Genomic DNA, 17,032 nt, shown 5'->3' on the forward strand with positions numbered 1-17,032 from the left:
CAGCTAAACGCACTCCCTGCTTTACAGCTGCCCCAGCCCTCCTTTCTGCACTCAGAAAAACGTGGCGGCAGAAAGAAGCATAGGGTTTAGAGTTGAGCAGGGGGCCTTTGAGTTCATCCCATCTGGTGCCCTCATTTCACAAGGGGAAGAACCAAAGACCCCAGAAAATGAAGTTAATTATCCAAGGTCACACAGGGAGTAACTGATGGAACTAGGTCTAGAACCTAGATTTACTGTCCCCAGAACCAAGACTGTCTCCATTCTGTGGTGCAGACACCCTTGAATGGGCCTGAATACTTGCATAAACCCCTCCCCACTCATAGAATCAAAACGTTAGAGGAAGATGGAACCTTAGAATTAGAATATTACTGCACAGAATGTAGGATCCGGGAGGGATCTTAGACTATAGAATATTACAACATGGAACATGCAGTGTCAGAACTTATAATATAAATTTTCATAGCTAGAAAGTACCTTACGACATCATTTAGTCCAAACCTCTCCATTAGGGTCAGCTAGGTGGCTCAGTGGATAGAGCACCCCTGAGTTCAAATCCAACCTCAGACACATTCTAGCTTTGACCTGGGCAAGTCACTTAACCTTTGTTTGCCTCCGTTTCATCATCTGTAAAATGGGGATAATAATACTCACCAAATATGTTACATAAGCATATTGTTGCCTTATAGCCATTGTAACCGAAATTCCACCCACCCTGTCCTTCCTCTCTTCAGAGCCTAGGGTGGGAAGTGGGGTGAATAAAAGAGGGTGACAGATATGGGCCTGACATCCAGTCTATCTGTCCATCTTCCCATCTGAAACCCTTCTTCCTGGACCCTCAGAATACTGAGCTGTCTCCTGGAGGTGTCTGTGGACTCAACTCTCCCTTGGCACAAAGTGGCCTCTTCCTGTTTGGCCAGCCTGAGAACACCCAGCAAAGACCATGAGGTACCTATAGGGTAGGGGTGATTCCTGGAGCATTGACCGCCCTGGGGGTTCTCAGTTTTCACACAGCCAAATGCACCCATGGATGTCTGGGCGGTGTTTTCAGTAGCCTCAAGTGGGAGGGGCTCGTGAGTAAGGAGAGCTGAGTCCCAGGCACCCATCAGATGGGTACTGGATATGTAGCCCAGTACCTGGCACACAGCAGGTGCTTCATAAAAGCTTGTCAGCTTGAATGGGAAGTGGCAGAATGAGGCTCATCTTCCTCCTAGCAGGATGATCAATAAGGCACCCACAGAGAGATGACTGACCTCTGCCTCCCTGGCCTCAGTATCAACCTTGACCTCATCCTTCCTCAATGCCCATTCTAGGTGGTCCAGGAGTTAATCCGCTTCCTGCATCGCCTAGCCACATTACACAAGGACTGCGCGGTGGTCCTGTGCCACCTGGGAGCCCGAGAGGCCCTCACCAAGGCCCTGGACAAGCACAAGGAACAACTGCTCCTGGGCTCTGAGCTCTGGGATCTGTTAGGCGAGTATGAGAAACATGCCCAGCTTTACAGCAACCTGACTGAAAGCATCTTGGCTGGCTGCATCCAGGTGAGAAGGATACTAAATGAAGAAGATGAAACTGGGGAGAGGGAGGTGGAAGGGAGGCAGGTAGAGCCTGGGGAGAAGGAGATGGGAAAGAGGCAGGTAGAGTCTGAGAGGGAGGCAGGTGGAGTCTGGGGGAGAAGGAGGTGGGCCGGAGGCAGGTAGAGTCTGGGGAGAAGGAGGTAGGCTGGAGGCAGGTAGAGTCTGAGGAGAAGGAGGTGGGATACAGGCAGGTGGAGCCTGGGAGGGAGGCAGGTAGAGTCTGGGGAAAAGGAGGTGGGATGGAGGCAGATAGAGTCTGAGGAGAAGGAGATGGGATGGAGGCAGGTAGAGCCTGGGAGGGGAGGCAGGGAGAGCCTGGGAAGAAGGAGATAAGATGGAGCCATATAAACCTGAGAAAAAGAAGGCAGATTGGGTTAGGGGGCAAAGCTGGATGAGAATGTGAGATTAGAGCAAGAGAAGAAGAGGGTGTATGATGGAGGAAGGAAAGTAGTATATGAGCCAGCTACCTAGTTTGGGGGTGGGGGTGGGGGTAATGACCTGACAGACCAAAGGTTATTTCTTCTGTGCCTGATTTCTTTTTTTTTTTTAATTCACTTTTATTCTGAATTTAAACACCAAATAAAATGGGTATTTGCATATACATAATAGAACACAAAAAAAGAGGCTTGTATGTGAAACTACAACTCCATGTTGTAAACCTCTTGATTTTCTTTTTTTACTTTAATTCTTTTCAATTAGTGAAAATCCAACTTCTGTTCCTCCCATCTCCATACCTCCATCCCCTCATTGAAAAAGAAAGAGAAACAAAATCCTGTAATGACATAGCATAGTTAAGTAAACAAATTACTGCATTGGCCGTGTCCTCCCAAAAAAAGTCTCAATTTACCCTGAGTCCATCCCCTCTCTATCAGGAGGTGGGTTTGCTTTTCTTTTTAAGGATTTAAGTTCAGCCTGTAGCTTTCAAAGCTTGTCTGTTGTGCCTGATTTCTTGTGGGATAGTATATTCTTCAGGATTTAGACAGGGAGGAGTAGACAGAGTTGCTCAGTCCCTTGACCTTTTCCCCATTTAAATGTATTTCTGTCCCTGTGCTCCTTCCTGCCCCTCTGTGTTCCCCCATGTTGCCTCCATCCCTGTGGTCTTACTACAGATGGTGCTCGGCCAGATTGAAGAGCACAGACGAACCCACCAGCCCATTAACATCCCTTTCTTTGACGTCTTCCTCAGGCATCTCTGCCAGGGTCAGTGTGCTTCACCTACCATTGGCTAGGGTCAGTGGCTGCTCCCCGAGCCCCAGCTCCCAGCCCATTAGTGTTAACACTCCTCCCTTGCTCCTGCAACAGAGATTATAATTCTCTCTGTAATTCTGTGTCCTGTATCCTTTCCTCAACCACACAAATTTGTTCCTTCCTGTTTGGCCTCAGGCTCTGGTGTGGACATGGAAGACAAGTGTTGGGAGAAGGTGGAGGTGTCATCCAATTCTCATGGGGCCAGCAAACTGACTGACCAGAACCCCAAGACCTACTGGGAATCCAGCGGCAGTACCGGCTCTCACTACATCACATTACACATGCACCATGGGGTCCTTGTCAGGTGGGACACACATACACATAGCCTCCATGGGTTAAAAACAGTGTTGCAAACATGTTTTCTGTGCTGTGGAGAAACATGATGTCACACTTTACATATGCCATGCGCTCTCTCGCTCTCTCTCTCCTTCCCTCTCTCTCTCCCTCTCTTTCTCTCTCTGTCTTTGTTTCTGTCTGTCTCTGTCTGTCACACACACACACACACACACACACGGAGCGCACGTGCATTCCATAGTCCAGGGATATGCTCAAAATTTCTATGCTTTGGCTTGAGGGAAAATGATGCCTCCCTGAAACGAAGCAGGAAAGGTAAAGGGGGTTTCTCAGCTGTCCTATGGATATGGTCACTGATGAGTTCCTTCCCTCCCCTATCTGCAGGCAGCTGACTCTGCTGGTGGCTAAGGAAGATTCAAGCTACATGCCAGCCCGGGTGGTGGTGCTAGGGGGAGACCATGCCAGCTCTATCAATACAAAGCTCAGCACTGTGAGGACCATCCCCTCCACCCCGGCCCTTTATATCCTATCCCATGTTTACTGAAAAGCCTATTCTTGGTTTCATGTGGGGAGGACCTAGTCCCCTTAGTAGTCTGTGAGTCCTGTCCGTCCAAGGACAAAGGGTTTGACTCTTCCCTGAATAGGGAAGCTAGAGACAGGACCAAAAGTTCTAGATTCCACAGGGTCCATGGGATTTGGGATGGGGATGGGGGTGAAGGTGAAGAAAGTAGCCACAGGAACAGGATATAGTCCCTTCTCTTCTCCATCGTGAGAATTACAAACTTCTCTCACATCCCAACCCAATGCAGGTAAATGTCATGCCTTCTGACAGTCAGGTGCTTCTCCTAGAAAACATGACCCGCTTCTGGCCCATCCTTCAGATCCGTATCAAGCGCTGCCAGCAGGTAAAGGAGGCTGGCATTAAGACAGGGAAGAGGAAGCAGGCGAAGGGCAGAGACTGCCATTGGAAGACTGGGAGAAAGGGAGAAAGCCATTCAATGACATTGAGCCCTATGGAAGAAGAGGAGAGTGTGTGTGTGTGTGTGTGTGTGTGTGTGTGTGTGTGTGTGTGCATGCGCGCGCGCACAATTTGAATGGAGTTGACCGAATATAAGCTTCCTAAGGGTGGGAACTTCTTCACTTTCCTCATTGTATCCACAGGGCTTGGTTTAATGGCTTATATATGGTAGGCATTTAATAAGAGTTTGTTTAACTTAACTGGTTGGGAAGAGGTCCAGTGAATGCTATAGTCCTAGAGAGATGGGAGATGATCTAGAGGCATGGTGTAGTGGAAAGGTTGTGTGTGGTATTTGGAATCAGCTGATAAGAGGTGGGGCACCTAGATGGCACAGTGTGGGAAGAGAGCTGGGCCTGGAAGAGCTGAGTTCAAATCCAACGTCAGACACTTATTAGCTCTGTGACCCTGGGCAAGTCATTTAACCGATGTTTGCCTCAGTTTTCTCTCCTGTAAAATGAGAATAACAGGGGGGCAGCTAGGTGGCGCAGTGGAGAGAGCACCGGCCCTGAGTTCAAATATGGCCTCAGACCAAACACTTGACACTTACTAGCTGTGTGACCCTGGGCAAGTCATTTAACCCCAATTGCCTAAAAAAAAAATGGGGATGATAATAGCACTTATCTCCCAGGGTTGTTATGAGGTTCAAATGAGATAATAATTGTAAAGAACTTAGCACAGTGCCTGGCACATAGTAGTGCTTAATAAATGTTAACTGCTGCTGCTGTTGCTACTCCTCCTCCTCCTGCTATCATAAGGCTTGGTTTCTAATCTTGATTTTACCACTTTGATTTACTACCTGGGAGACTTTGGATAAATAATTTCATTTTTCGGGGCCCCAGTTTCCTACTCTGAAAAAAGAGAGGATTGGATAAAAGAATAGCTAGCTCTAACATAGGGCCGCTAGGTGGCGCAATGGATATAGTACCAGACGAGTTAGGAAGACCGGAGTTCAAATTTGACCTCAGATACTTACTAGCATTGTGCTCCTGTGAAAGTCACTTAACTCTGTTTGCCTCAGTTTCCTCATCTCTAAAATTAGCTGGAGGAGAAAATGGCAAACTACTCCAGTAGCTTTGCCAGGAAAACCCCAAGTGGGGTCACAGAGTCAGGCACGACTAAAACAATTGAACAGCAAAAAGAGTTTCTGTAAACTTTTGAGAGGCATGGGGTTCAGGCCCTAACCTTCTTCCAGGCCTTCCTCAAGATGGGTTTGGGGGGGCAGCCAGGCTATTGCAGGAAGTCAGTGACAACCACATGTTTCAGGGTGGCATTGACACCCGTGTGCGAGGGGTAGAAGTTCTGGGCCCCAAACCCACATTCTGGCCACTGTTCCGGGAGCAGCTGTGTCGCCGCACCCACCTTTTCTATACCATTCGAGCCCAAGCCTGGAGTCAGGACATTGCTCAGGACCGGAAGTGCCTGCTGCAACTCTGCCCTAGGTGTGGAGAGGGACATCGGGGGTGGGGGTGGGGCTAATGTGTGGGGGGTGGGAGCTAGGACGGGAGGGAAGAGGTCAGGGGCAGGGTGAGAGTGGCTGCCTGGGAGAGTCCTGGGGGGGATTCAAGGAGGGGACAGAGCACTTCTGGGGAATGAGGCCCTCCTGATGTGTGTGGGGGGCTCTTGACATGAGAACATTGAAGGTATGGTATTGAGGAATAGTCTTGGGGCCAGGAGCTCGTGCCTCTAGCTCCTGACCCTGTCACCAGACTGAACGGGGCTTTGCGCCATGAGCAGAGTTTTGCAGATCGATTCCTCCCTGATGATGAGGCTGCCCAGGCCCTGGGAAGGACATGCTGGGAGGCCTTGGTCAGCCCCTTGGTGCAGAGCATCACTACCCCTGGTAACTATCCCATTGCCTCTCCTCCAGAGACTGCCCCCAGGAACTTCCACAAGCTCTGCTCTGGTAGCTTTCTCTTAGGAACTTTCCCTGGTAGCCATTCTGTGACATTTTCCCTAGTATATGCCCCTGGTAACCATCCTATAATGTCTCCCCTCAAAACTGCTCCTGGTAACCATCCCGTAACCTCTCCTCCAGAAACTGCCCCTGGTAACCATAAACTTTTCCCTAGCAACTTCCCCCTAGTCATCATCCCATCAATTTTGCTATAATAGCTTTCCCTCAAGAACTGCCCCTGGTAACCATTCCAAAACCTCTCCCTTAATAGCTTTTCCTGGCAACCACCCTCTAACCTGTTCTAGGAGTGGCCCCTCAGGAACTATCCCTCATCCTTTCCCTTCCTTTGCCCAATCCAGACCCTTCACCTGGTGTTTGTTCCCAAATTGCGGTGTCTTCCTGAACTGTCTTCCCTTCTCAGATGGCAGTGGGGTGAGCCCCCTGGCCTGGCTGCTGGGCCAGTACCTGGAGCACAGAGAGAAGGCCCAGCACAAAGAGGAACAAGCAGATGCTTTTAGCTCACGGGTCCGATGCCTCACCCACCTCCTGGTGCATGTGGAGCCTCCCTCACAGCTCCAGTCCAAGTTACTCACCTGGCCCAGTGAGTCCCAGGAATGATGTCATCCTTAGTGGGATCAGATGTCTGTCTTCTTCCCAGCTCCCTCCTCCCCTTACCCTCTCTTCCATGTTTTTATCCCTTTGTCAGCCCTGGTTCATGCTGTCTTTGTGATGTTCCTACTCTTCATCCTGGAATGTTGGGGGGCTGGTTTAGGGAGAGCACCCTCGGACTTTTTCTCCTATTGTCTCCACAGATAACAATAGTAAAAGTCAAGATCTGAACTCAGAGGCTGGACTGGGACCTCGTGGTGGCAGCCTGAGGGGTATCACCCAGTGTTGGAGGGGTGTGGTGCAAGAGCAGGTGGGCAGGGTGGGGCCAGTAGGGTGTGGGGAAGGCCTAGACAACAGTGGCTGCCCCTTCATGCTCCTGCCTCTTGCCCTCAGGTGAGCAGGTTTCTGACTGCAGCCTGGCAGGCGCCAGACCTCGTGCCCAGATACTGTGACATCTATGAACGGCTCCAGAGTGCTGGGGCAGAGCTCTTTGGGCCACGGGCAGCCTTCACGCTGGCCCTCCGCCAGGGCTTCTCTGGTGCTCTGCTCCAGCTTTCCTTTCTCACTGCTGCCCACGTAAGTCCTCTTTGCCCTCTTTTCCTCAGATGTGCACCTCCAGATTCCCGGGCTTCCTCCCTGCTCTCCATTCCTAGTCCCCTCCCCCTAGGGCCTTTTCCCTTCCTTGTTCCCGTCCCCCTCTTGTTCCCTCTGCCCCTTTTTCACTCTGTGTCCCTTGTATTCCTGTGCCCAGGTGAGTGAGCAGTTTGCCCGGCACATCGACCAGCAGATCCAGAGGAGCCGGGTAGGTGGACCCCAGGGGGAAGAGATGCTGGGCCAACTTCAGCGGAGCCTGGAGCCCATGATGGTTCTCTCTGGCCTAGAGCTGGCCACCGCCTTTGAGCACTTTTACCAGTGAGTGTGGGGCCTCAGCGAGAAAGGCAGAGGGCAGGGAGGGGACAGGGGAACCAGGCATGGCTGAGCGGGGACTCTGGGAGGGCCCTCCAGACTCGAGGGAAGGAAGAGCCCCATGGAGCAGCAGAGAGGGGGAGCCCAAGGTCCCAAGAGAAAGCTGGGGCCAAGTCCGTCCTCAGTAAGGCCTGGGCTCCATATGTGCTGCAGGTACTATCTGGCAGATCGCCTCCTGAGCCTGAGCCCAAGATGGCTGGAGCGGGCCGTGCTGGAGCAGATTGGGCTCTGCTTCCCCAACCGACTGCCCCAGCAGATGCTGAGCAGCCTGAGCACGTCAGAGGAGCTGCAGCACCAGTTCCACCTCTTCCAGCTTGAGCAGATCGACCAGCAACTTCTGGAACAGGAAGAGGATGAGGAGCAAAGGCCGGAGGCCCAGCCTCAAGAGGAGGTGAGGTGATGGAGAGAGGCTAGAGGCCCAGTCCCAGGAGGAGGTGAGGGACAGGGGACAGAGACCCAGACCCAGGAGGAGGTGAGGTGATGGAGAGAGGCTAGAGGCCTAGTCCCAGGAGGAGGTGAGGGATGGGAGCCAGAGACCCATCCCCAGAAAGGAGGTGAGGTGATGGAGAGAGGCTAGAGGCCCAGCCCTAGGAAGAGGATGAGGAGCAAAGGCCAGAGGCCCAGACCCAGGAGGAGGTAAGGGACAGGGGACAGAGACCCATCCCCAGGAGGAGGTGAGGTGATAGAGAGAAGCTAGAGGCCCAGCCCCAGGTTGAGGTGAGGGACAGGAGACAGAGACCCATCCTCAGGAGGAGGTGAGGTGATAGAGGCTAGAGGCCAAGCCCCAGGAGGAGGTGAGACAAGAGGCAGGGATGAAGCCCCAGCTTCAAGAGGAAGTGAGGGACAGGGGCCAGAGACTCAGCCTCAGAAGAAGGTGAGGTGCTAGAGAGAGTCTAGAGGCCCAGTCCCAGGGGGAAGTGAGGGACAGGGGATAGAGACCCAGCCCCAGGAGGTGAAACAAGAGACAGGACCTGAAGCCCCAGCCCCAGGAGAAGGTGAGACAAGAGGCAGGAGCTGAAGCCCCAGCCTCAAGAGGAAGTGAGGGCCAGGGGCCAGGGACTCATCCCTAGAAGGAGGTGAGATGATGAGTGGGATGAGGGACAGGGGATTTAGGGATGGGAGGACAGGAAAAATATAGAGCTGAGGAAGCCCTTCCCTGGGTAGTAGGATGTGCAGTGTTCATGTTTGTATTCACACAGAGCACCTGGCCCCCAGTGCCTTGCACAAAGTAAGAGTTTATTAAGTATCTCTTCTATTGGACTGACTTGAATGAAGGAGGTCCCTGAGAACCATTTGCCTCCACAGCCAGTGGAGGAGCTGTGTCCTGAGGAGGCAGCCCCTGAAGTGTCTGTGCTGGTTCTGTCTCCCCACTGCTGGCCCGTGTCCCCTCTCTGCTATCTCCATGAGCCCAACAAGTACCTTCCTCCGGCTCTTGGTGCCAGCCTCAGCCGGTTTTCCACCTTCTACAGTCAGAGTAAGAGCATGGGATGGACAGCTGAGAGGTGGGGGTATAGAGTAGGTGGGGTGGGCTGCCTATGGCAGAGGGGGACTTCAGGTCTAAGAAGAAAAGTAAGGGGGAGAGTTTCTGGAGAAGTCATGAACTGGAACCTTGGCACTTGGGGTAGGAGTCGGGGTGAGGGGTGATGGGAGGGATGGGGGGAGGGTGGAGATGAAGCTGGTCACCACTGGTACAATGGAAAGAGCTCTAGCTTTGGAGTCAGAAGAACTTGTTTTAGATCTGCCTCTGACAGTTACTACTTGAATGACTTTGGTCAAATCACTTAACTCTCTGGGTTCACCTGGGACACCAAAAGGCACCTGGCTCTTCTATGACTAATTGCTCATGGGACCTTGGATCAGTCACTTCCTCTCTCTCTGGGCTTCAGTTTCCTCATGTGTAAAATGAGAGGGTTTGCCCAGATGGCCTCTGACGTCCATTCCAGCTTTAAATCCACATGAGCTCATCTTTTGTTATACTCAGGATAAAAGTTCTCTGGTATCAAAGGCAGGGGGACATTTAGGTGGCGCAGTGGATAGAGCATTAGGCCTAGAGTCAGGAAGACTCATCTTCCTGAATTCAAATCCAGTCTCAGACACCTACTAGCTGTGTGACCCTGGGCAAGTCACTGAACCCTGTTTGCCTCAGTTTCCTCATCTGTAAAATGAGCTGGAGAAGGAAGTGGCAAAACACTCCAGTATCTTTGCCAAGAAAACCCCAAGTGGGGTCACAAACCCTGAAACAACTTAACAAAATCAAAGGGAGACGAAAAGTTCATCCATGCCCACCAGATGGTGCCCATCACTGTAATGGAGAAGTATGGCACCTCTAATCTGTTTTTCCTCTTGTAGAATAGAATATTAAACAATTTAGCCAGGCGCAACCTCAGGGATCATTTTGTCCAACCTCCTCATTTACAGTTGAAGCCCAGCAAGAGGAAGTAATTGACCCAAGTTCTCACAAGTAGTCACAGAAGAGCCAGAACTAGAACCCAGGTATCCTTCCTCCCAGTCTAGTTCCATTTGCATTGTAGGACATCTCCCAAGTATCTGTTATGGGCAGATTCCTGTGTTGGATCCTGGATGAAAAGAAGACATGTGAAACAGGAAAACATGGTATCCATGCCCAGGGAGAACTTACTCAAGTCCCCAAGACTCAGGCTAGTGGTAGGAGCAATACCTAGGGTCATGCAACAAGGAATATTTTTTGTTTTCTTGCTCTAATTTAAATATTTTTAGTGCCAGAAACTTCCATTCTCCTTGAAATATGAGATTTAGAGAAGTTTGAATGTCCCCACTGAGGGGACAATTTTCAAACCTTGAAGGCAGTGTAAAAATACCTGGTTCCTGCTTTGCCCTTAGGGAGCCCACCCAAACTTGATCCTGGAAACACGGTTCCTGCTCTCAGGTAGTTCTCAGTCTGACAAGTCTCATTTTCCTAGTAGGACCGAAGACAGATAATGACTTGAATGAATAAAAGAAAATGGGAAAGGACTTATTAAGCATCTGCTGTGTGAGGGGTTAGCTAGGTGGCACAGTAGACAGAGCACCAGCCCTGGAGTCAGGAGGACCTGAGTTCAAATGCGGCCTCAGACACATAACACTCACTAGCTGTGTGACTCTGGGCAAGTCACTTAACCCCAATTGCCTTCACTGGAAAAAAAAATCACTGATAATTTGGGGGCAGCTAGGTGGCGCAGTGGATAGAGAACCAGCCCTGAAGTCAGAAGGACCTGAGGTCAAATTCGGCCTCAGACCAAACACTTGATACTTACTAGCTGTGTGGCCCTGGGCAAGTCACTTAACCCCAATTGCCTAAAAAAAACCCAAACAAACAAAAAAAGCATCTGCTGTGTGCAGAATACTACAAGCAAAATAATCCCTGCTCTCAAGGAGATTACGTTCTAACTGAGAGAGATAATGCAATTTGGAGGGTTCAGCTGCAAGACTGAAAGAAAGTCAATGTGGTCCTTAGCCACAGTGCCCTTGCCACTATGGAGAGACCCAGTGGTCTGCCTTTTTATGGGGAGAGGATTGTAGATGGCAATTCCCTGATCATCCATGGGGTGAGAGTGGTCATATCCACCCCAAAGCTGCAGGGCTAGAGATGCTGAGGCCTATGAAGAAGATAGAGGGTTGAGTGGAACAGGCCTTCCAGATTTCTCGCCCTTGGGACCTAGCATTTATCTAGGAGGGAGTAAAGGGAAAGGTGACTTTAATAAGAAGGTTAAGAGAAGAGGAGATTCTAAAGGGAGGTGGTGGGTGGGGCTGAGGAGAAATGGCTCCCTTGGTCTGATCAGCAGCAGCTGTGGAGATTTGGGGACTGAGGGGAGGGTTCCTGTCCTTAGTTTTATGGTTTCCCCAGAAGCATCAAGCAGAGTGCAAGACACATAGTCGGTAGAGACTGTTCATGGTGCAGATGAGTGTTAGATTTGGGATTTGGAAGAGATATGGATTCAAATCCCACTTTTGACTGACAGTAGCTGGGTGGCTATAAGTTATTAACATAGACGTTTCTAAGACTCATTTTACTCTTCTGTAAATAGCTGTAGTTACTTACCTTGTAGGGTTGTTATGAGGGCTGTGAGATTAAAAGGCTCTTTGTAAACTTTAGAGACCTATATAAAATTACTATTACTATCATCATTAAGAACTCCAGTCACCACTCATGCTTAGGGCAGATTTTCAGGAAGACAGGAATGAGGATCCCATAGGTTGAGTAGGTATGGATAGGTTTCAATCTGCTCTGTTGGAAGTACCACAATAATGAAATTGCAGACACATTGGATTATCATCAAATGTTCATTGACTGATAGACAGACACAAAGAAAGAACCACAGACCAGTGATGCCATGGAAAGACGGCTATATTTGGAGCTGGAAGACCTGGGTTCATATCCTGACTCTGCTACTTATTACCTGTGTGGCCCAGAGCAAATCACTTAGCCTTTCTGGTCCTCAGTTTACTCATCAATAAAATGGGCTTGAACTGGAAGACCTCTGAGATCCCTTCTAGCTTCAAATCTATAATTCTGTGTACAGTACGGGAGGAGGAGGGACTGCTACGTAGATGCTCCATCTTGTCCTACCCACTAGGTCAAAATCGGCCAGTCTTGGGGCCACAGCGCCTACTGCAGTGGTCGTGGTTGGGCCGGGCTGAACTGTTGTTTGGAGCTCAGATTCTGCATGTCTCCACTTTGCAGATGTGGCTTCTTCTGCATTTCAACCAAGTGGAGGTACCTCCCCCTCCCCTGTCTGTCTCCTTATTCCCATCTCTGCTCCTATCTTTTGTTTAAAAAAAAAATTTTGTTACATTTTGAGTTCAAAGATGTCTCCCTCCCTCCCAACCTCATATTAGAAAAGGCCACCATTATGTGTGTGTGTGTATATATATATATATATATATATATATATATATATATATATATATATATATATATATGGAACCATAGGATACATATTTCCACATGTCAGATAGCATTTTCCTTCCTAAGTCCTTTGTAGTTGATTTGAATATTCACTTTACTCAGAATAGCTTAGTCATTCACAATATTGCTATTACAGTATACAATGTTCTCTTGGTTCTGCTCATTTCAGTCTGCATTATTTCATGCAAGGCTTTCCATGTTTTTTCTAAAATCAGCTTGCTCATCATTTCTTACAGCACAGTAGCATTCCATCACATTCATATACCACACCTTATTTTCTGCCACTTCCCAACTGATGGACACCCTTCAATTTCGAGTTCTTTTCCACTACAAAGTGAGCTTTAGATGTTCTTTTCCTTATTCTCTGATCACCTTGGGAACAGATCTAATAATGGTATTTCTGGATCAAAGTGTGTCCACAGTTTTATAATTATTTGGACATAATTCCAGGCTGCTCTCCAAAATGGTTGGGTCAGTTCACAATTCCACCAACAATCTATTAGTATCCCAGTTTTTCCCATCCCCTCCAACAATTCTCATCAATTGGGGAATGCTCCTATTTTTCTTGTCTTCCCCACTCAATATCAATGTCCTTTTCTTTTTTGGCCTCTGCCCCTGTCACTACTAACCAGTCCTCCAGGAGGCCCAGACTACTTGTCAGGGTTGTAGGAGATATTCATCAATCAGGTCAGGGCTAGGTGAGCCCCCTAAAAGCCCAACCTCTCTCTGATTCTGGTTCTTTTCACCAGGAGGTGGCCTTGGAGACCCTGCTGCAGACCTCAGACCTCTCCTCAGAGCTTCTGATGCAGGCACTTAAGCCCCTCACTTCAGGTCTTGGCCCCCTGACCCTCCAGGAAGGTCAGGGCCTCCCACCTGGGGGTAGGTAATAGAAGCTTTGAAACCTTTCTGCGGTCATTCATGATAAGATTCCTCATCAGGACGGGGAATTGTAGAAGGGGAGGAGAAGGAAAGGGGAGGGGATTTTAGGCCTTACCACCACCTATCATAAGGAAAGATGTGCCCCATCTCCTGATCCTTTGTGTCTGAGAAGTATGTATATGTGTTTGGGGTGGGGTGGGTGTATCTCAGGTGTGCTGCGGATTCGGGAGGTAGAGAAGGAGCCTGGGGGGGTGGCTCTGTGGCTGCTCCCCACCCAGACATACCCGAGTGTGGAGGAGGATGAGTGCCGAACCTTGGAGAGGAAGAGGAACCTCCTAAGCTGCCTCCTTGTCCGAATCCTCAAAGCCCGTGGGGAGAAGGGCCTGCACATTGATCAGCTTGTCTGTCTGGTACGAGGGAAGGGGTCCATGGAAGGTGGTAAGGCAGGAGCTCCCTGGGGAATGGTTCTTGGGAATGGTTATCTGGATACTCAGCTCCATAATGAAGAGGCCACCAAGGGGAAGGGCCATGTATGGATCTGGGGGCATGAAGATCGCCCATTTGGGCTCTCTTGTTCTTAGGGGAAATTCAGAGGGAGAATTAGGGTTGGGTGACAATGATCTTTGTGTGTGTTCCTAGGTGCTAGAGGCCTGGCAGAAGGGCCAGTCTTCACCCAGGGACCTGGGCAACAGCATGGGTGGAGAGGATGGCTGTAGCGGGGCTGATGTCCTATCCTGCATCCTCCATCTCCTGGGCCAGGGCTATGTTCGAAGGCAGGATGACCGGCCCCAGGTCCTGGTATATGCAGCCCCAGAGCCAGAGGGGCCTCCCCTTGCACCTCCCAACTTGGTTCCCTTAGGACCTGCCCCACCCTCTACCTTCCACACCCTGGAGATCCGAACCCGAACAACCCCCAGCCCTTCTCCTCCTGCTCGGACTTTTTCTACCTTCCGATAGTCCTAGCAGGTGGGGTGATTTCTACAGCAATAGGATCTAGGACTCTGCTCATAGTATATGCTGTAGGGGGAGGCTTGGGAAGGGAGGATGGGAGTTGCCATCATGAAGCGGTAGGAGGAATGAGGCAGTCATGAGGGGTGACTGTGGTGCAGCTGAAGCCTTCTTAGTGTCGCAGGCACAGGTGGGGAGGGGTAGTCAAGGCAATTAAGATGCCCAACAATTTCACACTGAGAGGTACTGGAAAGACGGCTGAACTGAGGTCTGGAGAGACCCGAGTCGAAATCTTATCTTAGAGATACTTAATAGCTGTGTGGCTCTGGGCAAGTCGCTTCATTATGTCCCTTGACCTCAGTTTTCTCAGCTGTAAAATGGAGATAATATATGCACTAGCTACCTCACGGGGGTGTTGTGAACAAAGTGCATTATGCCTTAAAGCCCTATAGAAAGGGGAATTGCTATTATTCTAGTGACCAGAGCGTGCTGCACCGAAGGGCTCCCCAAATGTGGACAGTGAGCTAGCTGGCTTGGCACGCAGAGACGCTCCTGTAATCTCCCAGCACCGCCTTGGGGAGAGCCCCAGCCGGCCAGGGTCCCTCCCCCAAGTCCCTCTGGCCTGTCGCACAAACCCTGCCCACCCCGGCCCCGGCCCCGCCCCTCTCGGCTCCCAGTAGCGGGGCGCGCGCCCGAGCCTGGCCAGGTTCAGGCCCGCTCTGCGCTTTTTTCGGCTCGGCTCCGCTCCGCCGAGTGGCCTCGGCTCTGGTCCCGGCCGCACTGCAGCCCAGAGCGGCTCGCCCAGGCCGGGGATGAGTCCTGGCCGGGGCGAGGCCACGGGATAGGGTTCTGAGCTAGTTGGGGGGAAGGAGTTGGAAAAGGGAGAGATCCGGGCTCTCTGTCCTGCACGAAGCGCCCAGCACGAGCCGCAGGCTGCCCAGAGAGGTGACTGGGAGAGGGGGGAGAAGGGAGCAGGGCTCCGATGACAGCCCCTAGGGAGAAGAGGGTGGGTATGCGTGGGCCCGGGGTGGAGGAGGGAGACCGTGGTACAGGCAGGCCAGAAGGGAAGGAGACTCTGAGAGTGGGAAGATCCAGCGCCTGAGACCAGAGGCAGGGGGAAGAAGAGGAATGGGACCTAGAAGCAGAGCAGTGGACAAAGGGTGTGAAGGAATGCCCAGCTGTGGGTGGGCACAAGGGGCTTGGCAGGATGGTATCCTCATGCCCCACATGGCTGGCAGTGGCCCTCATTTCAGGGAGCATGCTGCTGGCTGATGGCTATCTTATGGGACAGAGCCCTAGAGGTTGGTGGCTGGGCCTGGGGTTGCTGCTTTCTGCAGGCAACATCTGCCTGCTCTTGGTACTTCGCCCAGTGGTGGCTGGTGCCGGTGCCGAAGCCCATACCACCCGGCGGGGCTGCACCATGTTACTCTGGTTCCTCTACATCTTTGTGTTGGAGATGAAGGTCTACTTCATTTACCGGAGCTGCCGGGCTGAGGGTCACTGCCCTGGTCCACCGGCCCGACAAGCCTTCACCCTGGTGCTAGCACTCAGTGTGCCTGGACTCTTTGCCCTGCTGGGGTCTCCAAAGGCCCCTGAGATCCTGTCAACCTTCCAATGGCGTGAAGAACTCCGGAGCCACCTGCTCTGGGTGGTTGTGGATTTGCTGGATGTTTTAGATGTACAGGCAGGGCTGTGGGAGCCACCTCAGAGGGCACTTCCCTTTTGGGCAGAGGGTGTGACATTCTTCTACTGCTATGCACTGCTGCTGTTGCTACCATGTGCTGCCCTGGGCGAGCTCAGCCTTCAAGGCCCCCAGCCCCTGCCACATCGCATGGTACTTTATCCTCTCCTCAGCCTGCTCACAGTTAACCTGGCCACAAGCCTCATCCGAGCCACTCATCTCCTCCTCTTCCGTGACACCTATGTCTCCAGCATCTTTCTAGGAAAGAACCTGCTGGCCTTGGCCCTCAAACTCTGCATGTTTCTACAGTACCGAAAACAGTGGCTGTCTGGCCCACCATCACCCCAGATGCCCAATGACCCTGGCCTTATAAGCTCAACTCAGGCTGTGAGACCAACATGACGTGCCCTGCTTGCACAGGGAGATGGTATGAACATGGACTGCCCTCCTAAGCGATCACTTTCACCAGCACAACCTGCCTGAATCCTTTCACCTTCAACTTGGACCTGCAGATTGGAACTGAGGCAGGACATGTTCTACAGGTCTGTTGCGTTAAACAAAATATTCCCTGCAGGGGCTTTGTGAGTATGCTGTCTAAATCAAAACAGTCTGACGCAGGATGAGGGTCTCAAGTGTCAGACTCAGCACAATAAAGCTACAACTGAGGCCCAGGAGGCTTTGCGATCTCTGGTCTGGGGGGCTGAAGGAAGGGAGGGATAGAGGAACTGCTGGAGGAAGGATTATGGGTGACCAAAGCATTCTTGGTATGCAGAGACTTCCTCTGGGCAGAAGGGACTACAGAAGGGAAACAGAATAAACCCCCTGCCCTAGTACCCCAGGACACCTCCTATCCAGGTGACCACCCACATGGGTTCACAAAGCTAATGGAAATTAGAAGGCAAGATCTCCCCCTTTATCACCTACTCATTCCCACATGCTATATATTACCCCGTAAGACTCAAATAACTACATGGACACCTCTTATTCCCCCCCACCC

General features: G+C 51.1%; 2 protein-coding genes across 2 annotated transcripts in view; both read left to right on the top strand.

The window, feature by feature from the left end:
- The window catches only part of CUL7 (cullin 7), a 35,068-nt gene extending 18,367 nt beyond the window's left edge, over positions 1–16,701 (top strand). Inside the window, 18 exon segments of the mRNA XM_020976881.2 lie at positions 840–945; positions 1,311–1,538; positions 2,684–2,774; positions 2,958–3,126; positions 3,501–3,606; positions 3,926–4,021; positions 5,398–5,573; positions 5,841–5,974; positions 6,450–6,629; positions 6,841–6,947; positions 7,031–7,213; positions 7,389–7,549; positions 7,757–7,994; positions 8,909–9,077; positions 12,196–12,335; positions 13,277–13,406; positions 13,617–13,816; positions 14,046–16,701. Coding sequence (XP_020832540.1) covers positions 840–945; positions 1,311–1,538; positions 2,684–2,774; positions 2,958–3,126; positions 3,501–3,606; positions 3,926–4,021; positions 5,398–5,573; positions 5,841–5,974; positions 6,450–6,629; positions 6,841–6,947; positions 7,031–7,213; positions 7,389–7,549; positions 7,757–7,994; positions 8,909–9,077; positions 12,196–12,335; positions 13,277–13,406; positions 13,617–13,816; positions 14,046–14,363 — 2,932 coding nt within the window. The 3' untranslated portion in view covers positions 14,364–16,701.
- Positions 15,613–16,437, top strand: LOC110201312 (transmembrane protein 121-like). Its single transcript, XM_020976886.1, has one exon. It carries the CDS (start codon positions 15,613–15,615, stop codon positions 16,435–16,437), a length of 825 nt encoding a protein of 274 aa, XP_020832545.1.
- Positions 16,702–17,032: the final 331 nt, after the last annotated feature.

The sequence above is a fragment of the Phascolarctos cinereus genome, unplaced genomic scaffold (assembly GCF_003287225.1).
Source record: "Phascolarctos cinereus isolate Bilbo 61053 unplaced genomic scaffold, phaCin_HiC Scaffold_5;HRSCAF=322, whole genome shotgun sequence".
NCBI classification, from domain to species: Eukaryota; Metazoa; Chordata; class Mammalia; order Diprotodontia; family Phascolarctidae; genus Phascolarctos; species Phascolarctos cinereus.